This window comes from Taurulus bubalis (assembly GCF_910589615.1).
Source record: "Taurulus bubalis genome assembly, chromosome: 14".
Classification (NCBI taxonomy): Eukaryota; Metazoa; Chordata; class Actinopteri; order Perciformes; family Cottidae; genus Taurulus; species Taurulus bubalis.
In genome coordinates this window covers 21,144,046-21,165,503 of record NC_136602.1, presented here as the reverse complement: position 1 = coordinate 21,165,503, position 21,458 = coordinate 21,144,046, and the positions used below count along the sequence as shown (strand labels likewise).

The 21,458-nt window shown below is 41.1% G+C and overlaps 1 protein-coding gene across 1 annotated transcript in view; it reads right to left on the bottom strand.

The window, feature by feature from the left end:
* Positions 1 to 21,458, bottom strand: part of cfap46 (cilia and flagella associated protein 46) — a gene marked incomplete at both ends in the record, with an annotated part of 58,193 nt that overhangs the window by 8,000 nt on the left and 28,735 nt on the right. The window contains 15 exons of the mRNA XM_079229809.1: positions 5,040 to 5,198; positions 5,505 to 5,575; positions 8,638 to 8,744; positions 8,987 to 9,165; positions 9,798 to 9,871; positions 10,194 to 10,291; positions 11,549 to 11,722; positions 11,986 to 12,168; positions 13,683 to 13,799; positions 14,653 to 14,841; positions 17,190 to 17,387; positions 19,166 to 19,304; positions 20,343 to 20,525; positions 20,705 to 20,811; positions 20,915 to 21,115. Coding sequence (XP_079085935.1) covers positions 5,040 to 5,198; positions 5,505 to 5,575; positions 8,638 to 8,744; positions 8,987 to 9,165; positions 9,798 to 9,871; positions 10,194 to 10,291; positions 11,549 to 11,722; positions 11,986 to 12,168; positions 13,683 to 13,799; positions 14,653 to 14,841; positions 17,190 to 17,387; positions 19,166 to 19,304; positions 20,343 to 20,525; positions 20,705 to 20,811; positions 20,915 to 21,115 — 2,179 coding nt within the window. The remainder of the gene's footprint in view (positions 1 to 5,039; positions 5,199 to 5,504; positions 5,576 to 8,637; positions 8,745 to 8,986; positions 9,166 to 9,797; positions 9,872 to 10,193; positions 10,292 to 11,548; positions 11,723 to 11,985; positions 12,169 to 13,682; positions 13,800 to 14,652; positions 14,842 to 17,189; positions 17,388 to 19,165; positions 19,305 to 20,342; positions 20,526 to 20,704; positions 20,812 to 20,914; positions 21,116 to 21,458) is intronic.

The following is a 21,458-nucleotide window of genomic DNA, read 5'->3' as shown; positions in this document are numbered from 1 at the left end:
CCGTTTTTGCGAACTTTGACCGATTGACTTGAAATTTTACACACATGTTCGGGTGGGACTGCTCTACAAAAAACTCATCCGTGAAATAAAAATGCGCATATATATATATATATATATATATATATATATGTGTATATATATATATATATATATATATATATATATATATATATATATATATATATATATATATATATATATATATATGTGTGTATATGTGTATATATCTATCTCTCTCCCTCTAAATTAAAGCTGCTCGCAGCTGTGACTGGGCCGCCGGCTCTCCCGGCCTCGAACATCCGCCTGGCAGGCGAACTTCGGCTTACCCCGACGTGCTCGAAGCGAGGGCCCAGTCACAGCTGATTTAGAGGGATATATATATATATATATATATATATATATATATATATATATATATATATATATATATATATATATATATATATATGTGTGTGTGTATGTATATATGTGTGTATATATAATATATACACACATATATACATACATACATACACACATATATAGTTTAAAGTGCTCCACCGTCTACATTACAGCAAACATAAACTGTTTAAAATGTTTCCAGAGTCAATGGATGATGCCTGTAGTAGATGCTTCCAGACTCCTTATAACCTAACTCACATGTTTTGGTCCTGTCCAAAATTACATAATTATTGGCAGTTCTTTTTTAAATCCATTTCTGACATTTTAGGTATAACCGTCAATCCATCCCCACACATAGCTATTTTCGGTAGGTCTCCTGACAGCCTTGCCACCTCAGCGACTCAGGACAAGATTATTGCTTTTGCCTCTTTAATTGCCCGTAGGAAGATCCTTCTCTCATAGAAATCTTCACAACCCCCGTCCATCAAAGCATGGTTACATGATATCCTGTTCCTCCTTAAATTGGAGAAAATGAAATTCACTCTTAGAGGGTGCTCTGTTTTACACTTACTGGAGACCTCTTCTTCAATATTTTGATAAACTTTCTCTTGATGAGGTGTTACAGACTCTTTCCTTGGTGCCTGCATGGCCGGCCACGCCGCGCCTTGTTGAACTGTAGATTTGAGTTAGTTATTGAATACAAGTCAAATCAAGAGTGAGATCAATTAGTTAATAAACCAATACAGTGTTAATATTTGAATGGGCCCTGGGGCACTTTGTACTTGAAAAGTTGGGCCCCGAGGTCAAAAAGGTTAAGAACCGCTGACATATACAATTGCCAGCGGTGTCAACAGTGCTCTGTATTAATCCATTGCCATCCCCACTACACACCACTCCAGTTGGTACCTTCCTCTCTCGGAGGTCGGCTCCTTCTCCCCACCCGCCTACCCAAGAGTCTCATTCACTGTGAAATAAATAATAATGGTGAAAATGATTTATTCCTCGATAGCCAGGGTGTCAATATGTTTTTATAAAAGGCTGGCCAGGTTTTTATTGAAGATCTTAAGGGAACCTCTCAGTAGAACCTAATCCTTTCAAGCCTATTGCACTGCAGTATGTCATGGATCCATCTATTATGAGTAGGTGGAGAGGGAGGTGTCCATTTAAGGAGAGTGGGGGGAGTAAGGGAGCGGTGAATACAATCACTTGTTGTGTGGCTTTTGGGTGCGTTAAAGGAATTTTGAGAAGGCGATTGAGGGGGTCGGGCCTACTGTTTTACAATGTTGCAGGCCATATAATTGTGGGTATATACATGTCGGTAGTAGGAGATTGTTTATCTGTTGCACATGTCAGTTCGGTCAGGGTACGTCTTGGCTACTCTTGCGTAGGTGAAATGGACTCTGATGTGTACACGGTCTACTGTCTCCATTGCTGATGTGAGGTTCTGTTCCCAGATGGCCCTTAGGGAGTCCAAATAAGTTGGGTTTAACTTGAAAGTGTAATCAAACCCCCGGTCAAAGTGAGGGACACCAAGAGGACATGTCCGTTTCTTGATGTTACAGGCATGTATTGGAAGACATACAGAAACTTGTGTAGGACCACCATTTTATATCAGATTGGTGATTATCTAGCTAAATACAGTTTACAGCAATTTAACAATGGGAGGAATTCGTTTTAAAAAAAAGCTCTGTAAATATTCGTTTTTGATGAAGATTCCGAGTTATCTCAATCCTTCCCTGACCTTTCAAAAAAAGGATGGGGAGCCTTGGGAAACAGCGAGGGAGTTAATAGGGACATATTCACTACTGTTGGCCTTTAACACCAAGCTCAGGGCAAACCTTTCAGTCTGCTTTCTGTCTGAACCTTTAGCCAGTTGGTTTTACGGCCCTGTGTTGGTAAGTCTGCCACACTGAACCACTGTGCAGCGATACACTTGGAATACATTTGACCAAGGGCACAGTTTGTACTCACTTTCACCATTAACATTATGAAATTTAATATCCTATACATAAAGTAGGCTATTAAGTTAATTTGTTCACAAAATAGTGTTTTTTTTATATTGTGATAATATTGAATACACATACATTTACTTTGTTTTCAGATAGCATCACTAATCAGACAAGTTTGAAAAAGGACCAACAATAAAGTCTGTGTAGTTTGAATCAGTCGATTACTCTCAGACGTAGTCACATTTGAGGACATGCGGCAAACATTTTTATTGTGTGTACTAATTTGTTGTGTGCATACATCATGAAAAGCAATGCACAGAATAATAAAGAGCCCTTATTATAGGTTTAACAGTAACCTTTGAACATTCACTCAAGTTATGCAAATGATTCAACCTTTAAAAAAGGTAAAGAAGTCTGCAGCATCAGATTCAGTGATCTTTCTACTCCCTTTTCTTTTCAAAATATTAATATGCATAATTCCCAAGAGGTTTGTAACATCGTTGCCAAAAAACAACTGTTTTGCTCATAGGAGACCTCCAAAATAAAAACCTGAGAGACTGGAGAAGGACACAATGTGTGGATAATATTTATTAAATTGCAGTTTAAAATGTATTTTCCTTTTTTTATCAGACCCTATCCTTCCATATCAAAATGTTATTTGTTGTTAGTTTCCTGCTCCAACAAAAAACATTTCATAGTGTACAGTAAAAAAATCATTGCAATATTATAACAACATGAAGAGAAAAATGGGCAGAACATGCTTTAAGCTGCTGAACAGTCGTACTGGCTTGACTAGTGAACTACAGCTTTGCAAGTGTTGTGACAGGTTTATGTGTGACCAAAAGCAGATTCTACAGCGTTCTACATGTCGATGCTCAGAACAGTGCTCTCTAATAATACAACTGCACTTGTTGCTCACCTGCCTTGTGTTGCATCAGTGTTGGGCAACGATAGTGAAATGTAAAAAGGCTTTTGTTAGAACCGGTGTTTGGTTAGTACGTTGTGGAAATGCTATACACTATACCTTTAATATTTAACATGGGTGAACATGTTGTTATTCTTATTAATGAGAGACTATAGTAATTGCAAATAAACAACAGATAATCGTTTTTTTTAGGTTAATTTAAGGCTTGATGTTACATGTCAGCTGTGTACTTTTGATGAATAGCTAGCTTTGTTTTAGGATTAAGGAGGCAAAGCAATAAAAACATTGGCTAAATTGGTCTAAAGCATTTTTTTTTTTTAAAACAAAAAACAAAACATTGGCCTTTGACTTCACTTTACATTTGCTTTTTTATCAAACTTAAAACAAGTTGGTTTGATGTCCTTGTGGTAGAAAAATGCCTGCATCAATAAACTGGCATACATTGATATTAAATTCCACTCTTTCCACTTCAGTCCTGATCACCACCACATATTCATTAATATTCCGAATTGTAGCCCTTGCCGGTTTGTTTACAAGATGCCAGAAATGTAATTGTTTTCTGTACACTGAATGCCGGGGGGAGATTTCACAATTTGGGATATGATAATGATTAGCAACAATGCTGATTTTGATGCATTGCAGTGTTTTAAAACACAGAAGACCCAGGAAACAAGAAACATAGACAGATTTTCCCCGTAGGGCAAATATGAGAAAACATACTTTTTATAGGAGGCAGCACTTCCAAAATAATACCTCACACCGTGGCCAACATGTTTGTCATATCCACTGACACAATGTCCCAAGTGAGGCGCAAGGGTTTCTTCCCACCACGGTCTGCTTAGATTTCCTACATATATTTCCCCTGGACAATTACATCTACAGTCCTGACTGAAAGTCAAAATGGCCATATTTAATGGACAACCACTTTTGGTGTTCACGGATGTCCGCATGAACTTCTGCATGCCAGCAGGATGTGAAAAGACCTTTCTCTCCTTAACATGTTCCAATTCTATGGCTGGCTGCCTGCAGTCTAAATCCGGATGCTTTGGCAAATGTAAGCAATTATTTACTAAATATGACGGGCGAATGATGTGAGGCAAACATCCACTTATACTGCACAAAAACCCCACTCTCATTATGAACAGTTAAATAGACAGTTCAGACTGCATGGTATAATTTCTCCCGTCAAGAAACCTGTTCCTACAGGATCTTTGCCACATTTAAAACATTCATGCCTTCTTGCATAATAAGTCATATCTTGTTTCTTTCCTGTTGATCAGTTCAACACGTTGGACCACTTTGTTGTGTCCCACTACTTAGTAACTTTACCCGTCACGTCCACATCTGTGCCACAATATCTCGCCTGCAAAACATAGCAGGAATCTACGTTTAACGTCTTGTGAGAATCCTATTTATTGCTACTTAACTCTAGCTCTAATAAAGCATATGCATTACATTATCTGTACCACTATTGTCCAACAGATATGTGACAGAAATACAAGTTCCTCACACTGTATTGTGCAAATCTTAGTCTGCAGCAAAGGCAACCAGCCGTGTCTTAGAATTTAACAAAGGAAATTAGGGGGAATGAGGCCCGGATTAACTATTCTTTGGACAATTATAAAAGTATTGGCAACAATTCAAACTAATACCTGTTTAATGAATGAATGAATGAATATCTGAAATGACGTGGCTTCCAGCTGTTACAGACGGACTTAGAAGGGTAGGTTAGGAAGTGTTTGCAGACATTTCTTAACATATCGGTGCACTTGTGTCTCCGGTACCTTTGTCTGGTTCGTCTCTCTTCAGGCGACTGTGGAGGAGCTGGAGGGAGAAGTCTCGAGACACAGAACTCAGGCCTTCATCCTGCAGGAGGGACAGAGCTTCCAGCGGCAACTCCAGCAACTTCCTGTCTGCCAGCAATACCACACACTCCCCTGTCTCTGCTGGCAATTTAGCTGCACACACACACACACACACACACACACACACACACACACACACACACACACAGTTTCTCAGAACTCATAATTTATGTAAATAATTGTGTAAATCAATGTTTAGCACATTATAGCACATGTAAAGCCGATACCCTGGCCTGAAGGGGGGTGAGCCTTCTACTTGCCAATAAACAGATAAGAATCACAGCAGATGTTGGATGTTCATATGATACACTGTTAAGATAACCACAAGGCCCTTAGGGTGTCACACAGACAAGAAAGCTCACACTCAACATGCTCTTCCTTTACCTGAGCTCCCTTTCTCTTCTTTATCTTTGGCTTTGGTCATTTCAGGAACTGGTGGTGATGCAGCCTGGGGCCTGAGGGAGGGAAGCACAGGTGAGGACCAGAAGATAGATAGTTACTTTAGGGACATTTTTTTTGCTACAGCAGCATTTATACACACAGGTAAGCAATCAAATATAAAAAAAAAGAAAAATGCATAATATATACAAAAAGAATAATTACTACTCATAACTAACAAAACAAAACAGTAGGGATGCGCTACCTCATGTCTGGCAAGAACATACGATAGAACCAGATAGCGTAAGATGTGATAAAGTCGTGCCGCACTCGCTTTGTGGAAGCTTGCTGCATGCACAAAGGACAACAGACAAACTAGTCTTATTGAATGGCGTAATAATCGCGCGACACAACAAATCGATAATGAAATTCGTTGCCAACTCTTTTGATGAACCATTTTTATCGATTCGTTGTTGCAAGACATCTGACATCTTCGGTCCATGAGGGATCCTCCTCTGTTGCTCTCCCAAAGTTCCTTTCCTTACAATTCCTGCAACTTCTTATGTCAGACTGGTCCCACAAAAGGTCACGTGAGTGGGTCATACTGTGTGATGACTTATGCAAGACGGTGTTCCATGCCAGTAAGCAAAGAGGTGAAAGGGAAATGTTCAACACTATTTTCTTCTCTCCTTGTCCTCATTAACTCTGAGTCCTATCCAATATCCTATATTGCTTTGTTTTGAACACACACTTGTGAAGACTTCCACATCGGTTCAGGAAAAACTCCCTTTCCCCCCCAAAAAAAAACTTTGGGAGAGCAACAGAGGAGGATCCCTCATGGACCGAAGATGTCAGATGTCATGCAACAACGAATCGATAAAAATGGTTCATCAAAAGAGTTGGCAACGAATTTCATTATCGATTTGTTGTGTCGCGAGATTATTACGCCATTCAATAAGTCGCGGAGAATAAGAAAAAAAAGAGCATAGCAGAGCAACTGGCCGGCCAGCGTTTCTGAGATTGGAGTGAGACACGGAGAAAAGCTGAGGTCGTGATCTCCGCAATAAAACATCTGTGATTCATTTCCCTCAAACTTGTTTTTAATGGAAGCTAGTCAGCTTGCTATCACGTTAGCTAACGTGGGTTTAACGACAGTTAAAGTTACTTGTTCCGTTACAGCTCTGTTTTTTTACTCAAAGTAGAAGGAATCAAATGACGTAGCCAGCAACGTGATGTTGTGGTCATAAGAGACCCAGATATTGATTAGATGATGTGAATGGAAGAGTTTAAGGAAGAGGACGCTCTATATCAGGCCTGGCCAACCCGCGGCTCCCGAGCCGCATGCGGCTCTTTGCCTGGTTTCATGCGGCTCTTGCGTTCATATCGAAGTTTGTGGGTTTTTTTTTATTGTTTTTTTTAATCTTTTTATTGATTTTGCAAATACTTTAGACCACTGGTGTTGAACTCAAGGCGCAACGGCTTGAAAGCCATGAAATCGCGGACCCGTTTTTAGTCATTCGCGGACCCGTTTTTAGTCTTTCGTGGACACGTTTTCAGTCTTTCGCGGACCCGTTTTTAGTCTTTCGTGGACACGTTTTCAGTCTTTCGTGGACACGTTTTCAGTCTTTCGCGGACACGTTTTCAGTCCGTCAGGACGGTCATTTTACATGGGCAAAAAAAAAAAAAAAAATCCTGTGCTTTTATTTTGAAGGGATTTTTTAATGCGGCAGAGTGCAATTTATTCAATTTCAGTCATATTGATGTCATGTGTTGTAACTCTGTTACGTTGTTCATTCTGGTCACATGACATCTATTGCTTCTGTCCATCCGGTGAGAGGGATCCTCCTCTGTTGCTCTCCTGAAGGGTTCTTCCTGTTTTCCCTGTGAAATGGTTTTTACTATCTTTATTTGGGGAGTTTTTCCTGATCTGATGTGAGGTCCCGGGCCAGGATGTTATTTGTACAGATTGCACATTTTAATTTGTGATTTTGGGCTATAAAAAATAAACTGAATTGAATTGAATATTCACACACTTCTCAATGCTGCGTTCACAACACACTTTACTTGCGTGAGTTTACACATCGGACTATTTGTGATAGTTTGCTTCATTCCCAACCTTTTTTTTTGTTATGTTCAAAAAGGCTGAAGTTATAACATTATTATGTGTGTTGTATTACCTTGTATCCTTAAGAAGCACTTTTGGGTTTTTAATTGAGTGTGAAAGGGAATATTTCTGTTTGGCATACTGTGATACTATCTCAGGTTCAAACCTTGGTGCCATATTTTCATTAAATCAAATTGAGAAGTTGAAAATGTTCCTCGCTTTGGTTGCGGCTTGTCATTCAGGGTGATGGTGGGTCCTGCAGCCAGATCAGTTAAACCACTGCCCCAGACCACATGCATGTTCTTAGAGTTATGTCCTTCTCAACTGTGACAAAAAAGCTTTGAACAAAGTTAATATAATAACGTGTGTTTAATCTTTGACTTTGTTATTTTCATCTGTTTTAAGTTTGATCTTTGATAGAGTAATGTTAGTTTCTTAACCCTAAATTAAATGGATTTATGTCGTAGTAACAGAGGGGGGGGGGGGGGGGTGTATGATGTGGCTCTTTGCAGTAACACAGTAAAAAATGTGGCTCTTAGTCTCTGACTGGTTGGTCACCCCTGCTCTATATGCAGCTGAGATGCAGTAGAGCTGGGCCTGAAGGTAAAGGTCAGAACAGACGTAAAAGGAGCAGTACATCTTCCCACTGTCCCAGTATTTCATACATATTGATAAAGCAGGGCATGCTAAATGCAGCCTCTGCTCCAAGGAGATCAATTACAGTAAAAAGGGCTCACATTTGGCAGATGTAAAGCATACATGTGTATGTTTTTTGTGTTAGTCCATTTTTATTTTGTTGTTTTAATTAACAGCTCAGGGATGTTCAAGGAGCAACCTGTTTGTGCTTTCTGAAGATGTTTTGCACTGTTGCTTCTGTTTTTGAATAAAGGGTTGGAAATGAATGCTTTTTTGTTTTTTTATCCGATTCATCGAAAAAATAAATGAACCGATTAATCGATTATTAAAATAATCGTTAGTTGCCCCACCTATGTAGTGGACACATTGGAGAAACTCATGACAGATACAATACGTCACCTGAAGCACGAGAAGTCAAACTGTGTGAGAAGTGGATTCAAATAGTCTTCCATGTCTTGTACAATTTCTCTGAAGTGAGGTCCTAACATTTCGTCTGCGGCGGTTTTCTGTACAGGAGAAGAGGAGTTTCAGTGGCTGTAACAAAACTTTTTTTTTTTGCTGTTGTTTCGAGCCACTGATTATTTTCATGCACACATCTGAATGCTTGGATGGAAAAATCCGCTGTCCCAAGTCTCCCCAGCAAGCGAGAAGAGACATCGATAATTGCAGCGGCGCGAGTGTATTCATGAGCTCGCAGTGGATAATGTTAATAGAGTGAAAGAAGAGTGGAGGTCTCAACAATACGTACGCGGGGAAAAACACAACGCTCCTCGGAGGCCTCCGGCCGGCCCTCATCACTATGCCGACAGGCTTGCTTGATGAGGGCATGTCTAGTCTCCAGGCCAAAGGCCCGAGTCTGGTCCCTCAGTGCCAGCAGAGCCCGTGGGCAGACGGAAACCTTGGCCACCCTCGAGCACGTCAGGGTACCTGCAACAACAGTGTTGACACAAAATGAGACACGCATACCCACAGATACGTACAGACCTTGTGATTGGTCCACATGTGCAACCCCCTCCCCTCAACCCCTCCTTTTTCTGGTCCTTTTGTGAGATCCCCTTCTCTTTTTTTCTCGCTAAACTTATTCCCCCCACCTTCACTGTGTTCTTGTTTCTTGTTATCATTCTCAGGCAATGAGTCTAGATGGCAGCCTACCCCCCGACACAATTCCTGCAACTTCTTATGTCAGACTGGTCCCACAAAAGGTCACGCGAGCGGGTAATACTGTGTGATGACTTATGCAAGACGGTGTTCCACGCCAGTAAGCAAAGAGGTGAAAGGGAAATGTTCAACACTATTTTCCTCTCTCCTTGTCCTCATTAAATCTGAACTTCTCCTCTGCCTTGCAGGTAAATGTTACACGGAAACACCAAATAATTTGTCTCCATTTAACAATGCTTCGAATAGCAACGTATGTGTCATGAAGACCATATTCCCCAGGGCAATGGAACAAACTAGATGCATGTATCAAAATACAATAATGCAGAAGTGCTGTACTAAAGAGCTTGAATCTTGAACGGACCAGAAACATAATGCTATGCTATCGCCGGTGCGACTCTTACCTTTAACTTGCGTAGTCTTTCCCTTTTGATTTGGAACTTTTGTCACCTCATAAAAGGCCCCATAAAGTTCTGACCTAAAAACAAAAACAAGCAAACACTCACAAAAAAACCCAACACTTTTTACTCGTTACCTGTATACTGTATGCACTACTTCACATGTTTATTTTAAATATCTTACATTTCAGTTAACATAGCTGCATCTCTTTCCACATAGTTTCTACATCAGCCCTCTAGTGGCAGGTGTACCACACAGCAGGCCCCTTCCGTCAGCCTAAAACCTATTGTGACCTGCGTGACCTGCAGTCAATACTCATATACTGTAAAACGGAATTTAAGGCAAGGCAATGAAAAGAGAACATAGTGAGAGAAAACAGACGAGGACAAAAGAGAAATTACCCATCCTCAGAGTGCTGGAGCAGCAGGATTTTCAGGTTGGGCGGAAGCTCTGCGAGGATATTTAGGTGGCTGGGATGGATGGTCAGATGGCTGAAGTCCTGCAAATAATTTCAAGATCATACATTTAACAGTGTATTATAACAACTTTTGCCCCCGTTGTATTTTTTCTTCATTATCTGGAGAAAATAATTTTAGAAACGATAAAGGTATGTTGGTTAAATCTGACGTAGACACGACTCTACCACATCAAAGAATTTGTCATTTAGACTCCACAGACGTGCTAGGGTTTGATGTTCCCTGCAAAAAGCGATGATGACGCAAGAAAGAGGGAGGGGGGAGCACCCAACCAGCTGATGTGGCAACCCCATGCATCATGCAGCACATGCGTCTGACCGTGATGATTGGTGGTTTGAAGTATTATAAAACATTTCAAACCTTACAGAATTAAAGTCATACTTGCTGTCGATGAACTAATATTATATGAAAGCTTTTGGCATATGGAGAAGCTGGTCCTTTCAATGTTTGAGCATTGAATAAAGTATACATCCATCCATCCATCCATCCATGAGCATTGCTTTGGTTGTGATGAAGTCCCATTTTAGCAAAAAAACTAAAAAGAACAGTGTTGCAGAATCTCAGGTTTGTACATATTATAGCAGTTGTAAACAAAAGTAGTAAATTGTTTGTTTATTGCTGTAATTATTAGAACCGATCTAAAAACTGAAGAAGAGCACCTCATTTTGGATCAACAACACTACCAGGTGTAATTTGTCCGAAAAGGTCACAGATGAAATGATGACATTTCAGTCACGTCCATGTTAAAATGATGATGATAATATCACAGTCAGTTTTGACTTCGTCATGTCGATGATAAAGTGCATTTTTCTAATAGAATTTCTTCTGAAGACATAACTGTTGCTATTAATAACACAATTAAACACAAGACACTTAACTTCCTTTGAGGGAAATTGAGGACTATAAACCCCATTCTATACATAAATATATCACATAACCAGGTTGACCAAGGTTGATTATAAAACTATTTATTGAACCTTTTACATAAAAATGATGATTCTGCATTTTAGGAGGAACATTCTGGCTGTATTATGTTCATAAGGCTGCAGATGTCCTATAGTTATCCCACATGCTAGCTAAGGTGCATGTTGGCGTAACTTCCAAGTGCTTTTGGAAGCTCCACTTCTCACCGTGGTTTTGGGAAGTGCATTGAGAGCAAAGGCCGCAACAGCAGCGATACTGTGCGTGTGTGTGTGTGTGTGTCCCATGAAGGGAATTTACTGAGCCAAGTATGACAGCATCTATAAATCATCAGTGGTGGGGTTTGGTGACCCCGGTACCTTGGAGAGGCTATTGAGGGAGTCCTCCGCTCCCTTCAGCATGCTGCTGGGCCTCTCCTCCTGAGAGAGGAGCAGCTTCCTGTGCAGGCTGAGCAGAGCCGAGAGCTGGGACGCGCCGGTGCCAGCACAGGCAGCGCTCAGGACCTCGGCCATCATAGCGACAGTGCAGCAGCTCTAGGAATAAAACGAAAGATGGATGAGGCAGCGCTGTTGGTAACAGCAGGCATTATAGCGGCTGATGATATCACGAGGAATGCCATTCAGAGGGTACAGATGCAAAGGGACTGTGATGTGCACACCTGCATGGTGTCCAACACGCGGGCAGTCGGTGGCGGCATATGGACACCTGCTTCATACAGTGGACTTTATGTGGAACCTTCTTCAGAAGTGAGACGCGGGCAGTGGAGTGAATGCACACACGATCTGATGCACAATACCTGAAACAGGGCGAGGTATTGACCCGATGCTGCAGGGTCGGACTGGCCATGGCACTCCAACATGTTGAGAGAGGCATCGGCCAGGACGACGGAGGGCAGCTTGTGTTGGAGACACAGGCTGACGGCCTCAGCCAGTGCCTGACTGGCCTGTGCCAACAGCTGCTGAGCTCTACGCCTCCTCCGCTGCTGAGAAGAAATCACACACACACGCACACACACACACGTAATCAATCACTCAAACACGTAAGGGTTATGCAACCCTCACCCTGTAATCATCCCTCCTCATCATACTGGCTGTTAAAAGATTCTTTCAGAAATTGTCGTCTTTTCCTGCAAAAATACATTACATTGTTCAGCTGAAGCTAATGTGCTGCTTTCTACTGGCTTTAGAGTACTCTGCTGTTTCCGTGGACGGCATGTCTTTCTTGCGCTGAGGGCGAGGGACATTAACACAAATAGGGAATCTTTCCAAAGACTGTAAGTTAATTTGTCTTACTCAAGACTACAGAAGCCTCATATTAGCTTCCATTGAACTTCAGAATATATTTTTTTACATAAAGAGAAGACTGTGGGATTTTTTGCCATCTCTTGAACATAAGGAAGTGAGATGGAGGAAGAGGAACTATTACAGCAAATGTATCCTGTTCGTCCAACTCCAACAAATTATTATTACCTGTAATCTTTCAATTTAGCTAACTGCCCACTGCGTTGTGTTCCTCTCGTTCTCAGTGACTTTTATGCATACATTTCATAAAATGAAAGTGGAAGTAATTTTTCTGACATATCTTAAAAACATTTTCAGCTGGATTTCCAAATTAGGGCAATTGTAGGCAAGTACAAATAATAATAGTCCAGAGCCAGGAGGAGGATAATATTCAGAGTTTTCTGAGATTAAAGTTGGAAATTTACAAGAAAAACCCAGATGATTAAAAAAGAAACAACCTTTTTAATTATTTTAATTCTTTTCTTGTAAATGTGTCTGTTTCTTTCTGAGAGCCTTGCTCCGTTTTTTATTTATTTTTATCATAAACACCCATAATATGACGTATTAGTTACTCATACTCATATTTTAGTGGTTGAATATCTTTAGTTGAACCTGAGAGGACAATTTAATCTTGAACAAGGGCCCTCTAAAGACACCAGGTGTTCATTCTAAGCAATGCCTTTTTCATTTGTAGGCAAAAGTATAAATAATAATAATATTATAATACGAAATGTTTTTTTAAAAGGCACAGACTATTTCACATGTTGATAGTTTGTGTTTACATAAGGCTAGGACATTCGACAGTATGCTAGTTAACAGCAGGTCCCCCAAGGACAAAAGCAGAACAAATCATCTGATTAAAGCCGTCTGTGAAGGTATTCATCTCATTTTGATATGATCCAAATAACATGTTACATTTTGCATCATTGTAGTTGATCTCACTGCAGAACCCCAAGTCAAGACTCAACCTTTCAACATTACCTATTGAATTCTACTTAATATTCCAAAATGTTGCCACATAAATAATACATTGCCCTTATTTTATTCTGCTCAAGTTTGATGTGGACAGTAGATCTCTTTCAATATGAGAGCTATGCAGAGCGCCCAGAGAGTTACCTCTGGGGGATTTGAGATGAGAGGCGAACCTCAGTCTAAAGACCGTAGATTAGAGATGAGTCAGAAGTGATGGGGTCACTTGTCAGAAGGTATGTACCTGCAGCTCAGCACTTTTGGCAGAGGTCACCCTCGGCTCTCGGCTTCTGCTCGAGTCTCCGTCTTTCTCCGAATTCTTCTCCTCCAAGGATACAGCTTTGTGGTCGGTCCCGGCCTCCTCCGGCACAAAGTTATTTCGAGATCACAGAGCAATGAGTGTGATTAGTACAAAATCTCCTCATGATCACACACCATGAAGACCTGAGCTTCTCTGTCTTCAATGATGTAAGCTGACATCAATCCCTTTAATCACGATAAGCTTTTCACTCCGTGGAGCAACTTTTTCCAGGTTAGTTCTCCATCGGTGTGTATGTGTGTGCATCAGGATTCACAAAAAGGCATGGCAAAGGAATCCCCCAGAGATTTATATGACTTTCAATAATTGTTGTTTTTGTGGTCACACAAATGTTAGTTCCTTAGAAGCTTGAGGACCACTGTCGTGATTTAGTATTGTATTTTCTCAAAAGAAGAGTGGTCTCAATCGAAGCAGCAGAAGTTGAGATATCCTAGTTTTTAAAACACTGGATCATTTCCAATGATCAAGCTCAACAGCCTTTTTCATAAACTCCCACAAAATACCCTCCTGAGCCACAGAGGACATTATATAGCTCTTGCCCTCACCTTTTTTTGTAGGAACCCAGTCTATGCCTTGAGGTTCTTAATAAGCCAAACTTCTCAAATCAAAAGATTAGGATCACAGAATTATTTGGTCCCCAGATGTCTGATCCAAGAGATTTTGTAATCCAATGGCAAGAAACTGGGACCTTTAAATATATTGTTCTGTGTTTCAATTTCAAATCCATTCATTACATTTCCTGATGTTCCCTGTGATTCTCTACATCATCTATCAAATCCCACAGTTTCCCATCTGGAACATATTACCTCTATGCACCAGACACACGCACATGAGCATTGCTGTATGTGTACATTCATATATCTCTATATATGGACATTTGTGTTGTCTACAATACCTGTGTATGTCTGTCCCAGAGAGCACACAGATACATGGGGTCCTCCTGCACAGCGAGCAGTCTGAGGTATTTTCCCAATAGACTCAGGCAGCAGGCTCTGGCCTCCATGTTGTCCAGGTAGTGAGAACTGACCGCAGCCAGCTGGCCCAGGGCCACCTGCCCCAAGGTACCGCCCACACTCACCCATTCCTGTACAAGACCCAGGGAAGTTAAGGACGTAAGAGGTGATGGATGAAGGACAGGCAATGCTCTACTTGCGCTATCATCCGACAAACACGTCTTGGACACACAAACCTTGCTACATTTCACTCGATTGACGTTCATATTGGAAGAAAACTAATAACACGTTTAATGTACTTTTTATTTTATTTTCCCCACCAGGAAAAGCTGCTATAAAAGCAGCTCAGAAGCAGCACTGGGAGAGTAGAAAGGAGGCGCAGTGCCTGTGGGGAAAATATGAAGTACAGCTAGTAATCTAGTTTTTAGTTTTAGGTTGATCATAAAGTAGCTCAGTCCGTGTAGACTGGGAGCTGGGGAGGTGCCAGTTCACCTCATGGGCACCAGTGATGAGCCTTTGAGCAAGGCACCCCCGACTGCTCGGGTTGCCATCCAGTGAGTCTGCCCCGTCCCTCTGACTAACATCTCTCCATACATTGATGCATGTGCATAAGTCCTGTTTATGACTACAATCTATAATAGTAATATTTGTGCACACTTCTCATCCTCCTAATCTAAACTATAAATATTATATGAGCAATTTCTAATTTAGTGTTTTGCTAACATCTTGTTTGGCTTTCTATACATTTGTTGGCTGGCACTGTTTTTCTTTTAAATTGGTAGATTCTGGAAATCAAATCTTTATTTTTGTTAAGAAATTACAAGATTAGAGGCAATATATGTTGATATACTGCAAATCCATGACTGTTATTTGGCTCTTTGTGTTTTTTTTATTGTTGGATCATGTAAAGTCTCTTGCAAGGAATCACGACATCTGGTTTGAAGCAGCACACCTTTTACAATCATGTTTTTACCACCTTAGAAATATATCTTTACTTTGAAGACAGTTTTACACAACTTCATCTCAACAGCTCTTTTTTTTTACTTGCCGACTCCAGAGTGTAAATAACTTGGCTGCCAGAACGAGGAGACGTGGTCACATCTCTCTTGTTTGATCTCTTTACACTGGCTCTTTACAGGTTATTTTTACGTCTCTTTATGATCTCTTTCTACCTGCTATATATCAGACCTCTCAGTACCGTACGAGCCAGCAAATACTTATACTTTCCTTTTGACTGTTCCAGAAGCCCGGCTACAAACCGAAGGGGACTGAGCGTTTCCATTCAGGCCCCGAGGCTGCGCAGCGATCGGCACGAGGAAATCAGGTCGGCAGAAGTCCCTTCTAAAGAAAAGTTTCATCGGAAAGCCTTCAATGATTTTACTTGGTTTTCAATTTACTTTGAACTTGTTCATATTATCTTTTCGACACTATATTGGTCTTTTAGATATCAAAAGATATCAAAAGATTATTATTATAATTATCATTATTAGATTAGAGTACTCAATAGAGTGTCTGCTTACCAATGACCCTTGGCAACTTTTCCTAAACCCAGCACTCTCGTAAGAAGTCCTGAATGTATATTCTAAATCAAGGAAAAACACTCCAAAACAGCTTAGCACCTGGGCGGCTGGGTCTCAGACGAACACACTGGTGGGGAGCCGTCGTGAAGTGATGACTTGTTGCTGCACTTGTTTGGTTATGACAGTGATTAATAACACACAACTGCCAATGAAGCACTTCATGCGGTTATTTAAAAGCCCACAGAGTGTGCTCTATGTGAGAGAGGCTAAGCACGGAGAAGCTAAACAATCACAGTAATTTGTTGATTAGTCACAAGAGATTTACTCACAAGAGTGGCCCCCAGATGAGGGCTGTGAAGTACATAGCAGCCCGGCGTTACATTGCATGTTAGCGCCACCAAGTGGCGATGATACGCAACTCACCTTCTGACCTCCACAGTGAGTCGGTTGACGTTTAGAGTCAGACTTTGTATTCTTTAAAGTGTAAATGTGTCACTTCCTGTGCCATAAAGACACTTTGTCTCCAAAACTCAACCTGAAACGTGACATAATTTAGGCACAGGGCAATGTATCTGTTGCACCCCTGCATACCCAGGTGTATTCTTATTTATTTATCGAGAACTGAAGATCAAAATGTTTGTATTTGTCCTTATGTGTTTGATGTTATCTTGTCATTAATTTTATGAAGAAATATGTCACCTAATGCAATGACCTTAAAGTGTTTTAAATGTTTTGGACAGCAATGGACTTCTAAACTGTATTTCTAAGAGGAATGAAGTAATTGTTGTTGGTCTTTTACTTAGTGATGATATAAAGATAAAATAATGACTTATTGTTGCTACACCCTCATAATGAAAAAAAAGACCAGTTAATACATCGGTTGGTTGGCGTAGGAGAGCTTTGGCATAATCTGTTAGTTTTCTACATGAATGGCCTGAGGCGCTTCTGTACCGACTAACCTGTTCGATAGAGTTGGGCTCAGGGGGGCGGCGTGTAAACTCCTCCAGTGCTATCTCAGCAGAAGTTTTCCTCTCGCGGGCCAGAGCGTGGCGTTTCTTCTCAACACAGAACTCCTCCAGCATGGCCAGACAAAACTCTGCAAGGGCCAGTCGCAGGCGCAGCAGCCTCCGCACGGCTGCCAGTGACACTCCATGACTCTGGCAAGGATGAAAGCGACGCCGTGAATAAAAATAACAAAAAGGAGAAAATGCACTGAACTTTGTATGCACACACATATGCAGCAATACATGACAAAGGACACGCACCTGCGACAAGCACATCAGTTTGGCTGAGACATGGGACAAACTCAAGGGACTCAAGTTGAAATGATAAAGCAAACTCCACAGACGTCCATTTGCTTCGCTATTTAAAAGTGGATGCCAACCTAAAGTCAGAAGCGCCTTCACTTTATGATATTAAAAAGTCAGACTGCTACTAAAATGGTAATTGGAAACAATTGTTCTCAAGTGATTCCGGTGAACACAGCTGTTGTTTCCAATGTATGTTGGATATCAAAACGTACTAGGGCAGCAGCGCCATCTGCTGATGGGACACTCACTGCTGCAATCCAGACTCCAGACTCTTGTATCGATGGGACATTTGCATCGTTTGGTTTGTTAGCTTGTGTATTGAAGAAACAGAGGATCCATTTTCTTCACTTCACTCATGCTCGCTTCCCTGGTCTCCATTCCACGTGTCCTGCTCCCTGTGTTGACACCAGGTTTTAATAAGAATCTATTTCTAAACCTCACAACACTCTCTTCACGCGCCAGACCTCTGATCTGGTCCGAGGGTCTCAATGTGGAGATAAAGACAGAGGAGCCAACTGGTCTAAAAGCAAACCAGCTCGTCTACTGTGGCACTGCATAATGATAAATCGCCCTTTTTGACTCATTCTCAGCCATCACATCCTCTAACACCCATCATGCCCCGATGTTGGCCTGACTGGTGTTCTACCCAAAGATCATTCACTAACATTCTGTTTTGTTGAACTTGTAGTTTTCCTTAGACACCCGACAAATTAGAAAAGAAAACATGCAGGGATTAATGTAGTGTATTGTTGTTTTTGATGTTGAAAATCCCACAAAAACAACTAAAAACATCCACAGACGATTTAATCCAAAACTCAACAGCAAGACTTTGCAGTAGGTCTGAGAGTTATTCAATCAGCATTTCATTCATGATTCCATCAGCATGTAAACAAGGCTGCAGCCGGAGGAGTTATGCCGGGCCATCTCCGGCAGCGAAGCTCTCGGATAACCTCATCTGTGTGACAGCTGGTGTTAGTGTCTGGATAAAATAGGATTCGCACGGCCCATCTGATGTTGACAGGAAACAGTGATCGAGGCTTTACCTGTTTGAGTGAGAACAACTCTGAGATATAAACAGCAATACACACACCAGGGCCCTAATAACCTTATGCAGCAGCTGAATGGTGATTCGGTTAATCAAAGGCTCGTTTGGAAACGACATGCGGAGAGCACAAACAAAGCCTCTCTCTCTTTGTCGTTTATCCACAAAAAGGGCTTTTCACAGAAAAATCTTTTCTTCTCGCAAAGCTGAAAAATACGCTTGGACACTTATCGAAATAGGATCAAACATTTTTGCCATCTGCAAACATCCTTCATGGGCCAGTAATTGTACCCAGAACTCAGCTTCTGAGCCGAGAAAAAACTCAGTTGTTCAAAGCAATTTTTTTATTTATTTTTTACAATGAGTAATGCCTTTCTCCTCTGTCCTCTGTTTCTGCTGTTCATCTTCAGCCACATTCTCTGCTGTATTCTTTTGATGACACTGATCATCAGAGTGGCTGGTTGAAAGTGTGGATGACAGAAGACGCAGTGATTTTCTTAACATGTGAGGGACAAAATGCCTCCGAAGGCATCGTCACGATGAAAGATGAATTTTCGAGGAACACTGCATGCACTTTACTTACCTCCTTCTGTGAGGGGAGCAGCATCTGAGCAGTCAGTGCCACATGTTCCTGCTCTGTAACAGCGAGCTGCATTTGGGACAGGCCGTCAAGCAGGAAGCGCCGTTTGACTTCTGTGTGAGTTGTACGGCTGGCGAGGGTTCTGCAGGTGTATTGTGAAGTGTGAACACAGATAGAGAAAACTACGTGTGGTTTGTGTGAGTGAGACAAATAGAGCAGACTGGGCCTCATGCAAGAACAACTTATACGTTCCTACGAGGCAAGCATGAGTGATTTAAAGAATTAGCGGTAATCACTTATTTCCCTATAATAAGAATTTTCCTCTCAGGTAGAAATTAAATTCAAGAGGGGTCAGGACCTAAACTCCTATTCCCCTAATATTAATACATTAAAACAATACCATAAAATACAACATATAGTAAGACAAAGTTAAGTATAAATATTAATCTGTTGACCATTTTATCATCATCATCATCATAGCTTGACAATTTACGCAGGGGCTTGTTCGATTTTGGCGGCATATTACAGCATAGCAACACAAGCTACAGAAGCCCTGAGAGGTGAGAAAAAAGATCCTGGAGATCCATTTTGTCTGTTCGACACCCGTTTTTATGACTTAAGAACAGGTGGGGGGAAAGTTTTGCGAAGAGAAAAACAAAGTGATTTTTCTAAATGATTGTTCTTGTACTACTCATTTCAGCCACAAGAGGCTGAAGTCATCACCATGTTCTAAAAGACGAAAAGCATTCATGTCTTATCCAGGTAGGTTTTAATATGTCTATCCCCGTTAAACACAAAAGGGCATATTGGTAACATATATTGTGTGTTACCAAGTTATGTAACACTACTGTTGTGTCTTTCTTTTGGCTGGGAATGTATTTTAATTGGTGCTAATCAGGGAGAAAATTAATGCTTTTAGTCCTGATTAGAATGTTGGGTATACTTTAGCCTCTCATGTTCTTGCATGAGACCCATTGTGTTTTAATCTGGTTTTAGGTGTAATAGTAGTATACAAATAACTGTTACACTCTGACTTTCAAGAATTAACTGTCAACGCTATCTCCATGCACCCAAGTAGATTAAACATTGTATTTGCATACGGCATATAGGACGGTTTAGAGATAGCACCATTTTCATTTGCATTGACATTTAAGTCTGGAGTCGCTCCAGACGGACTAACCTCAGACCATGTGCGTACTCTGCATGTGTTTCTGCTGCGTGTTCTTTATAGCCGAGATTATTGAAACCACTGGCACACTCTCTGAGTGTATCACAGGCGGCCATCAGCCTCTCGACAACCTCGTTGCTCAATCTCTTCCCAGGTTCACCACCACCAAGGGCACGTATACATTCAATGGCACACCTGGAATACAACAAAGCACACCTTATTAGATCAGGATTTACATTCCCTTTTAGCAGATCGTGTGACTCTGATAAGGAAACTGAACTGGATACTGCAGCTTAAAGATGATTAAAAAAAATCCAAATCAAAAAGGATAACACAGAGCTAAGGGTGACGTGACTGCAGAAGTTCAGGGTTACCTCATCTCTAATGAGTTGATGAAGAATGTAATTTCTGGGGCTCGGTTTACCCGCTGCTCCAGAACCAGCTTCAGAGCCCCACAGCCTTGTTTTATAATCTTTTCTGTCTGCCAAAGAAACAAAAAAGGCACGATGGGATAAAAATTCACTTTAAAAAAAAAAGAAGGTAATTGTTATGTAGAGGGTTTTAAGAAGGTTGTGTCTCTATACCTTGACGTGTGCGTCTTGGTCTCTCTGGCCCACCACAGCTCTGACCTTGGTGAGGGTGAGCTGGTACCAGAACTCCTCATCCCCTCCCAGAGCGTGGGCTTTGTCCAGCAGAATCAAAGCCTGAGCAAAGTTCTGCTCTTCACAAGCCAGAATAGCCAGACTGAGCAAACTTCTAGCCACCGCTGTCAGGTCTCTGAGCTCCTGGACAGAAGGAAATGGAGTGAGCGTTATAACGGATTAGAAAACAGAACACTCAGTCACTGGATTTTATCCAGAGCTAATGATGGAAGTGGTTAAGGAGCAATCCAACTTGCTTCCTTCTCATCTCTGTTGAGAGTTTCACACACACAGTACCGATCGGGCACTTGCGATGTGTCGGCAGGTAAAGAAAAGGTTTATGGGCTGAAAAGCAAGCGGGCAATAATCCTGGAAACAGGAGTTTAGTTGGGCGTTACAAGATAAGGGCAAAAATCCAGATTCATTTATTTAAACAAAGATGAAATGACAATAAACTATTTATTTGTTGTTATTTGATGACCTCTAA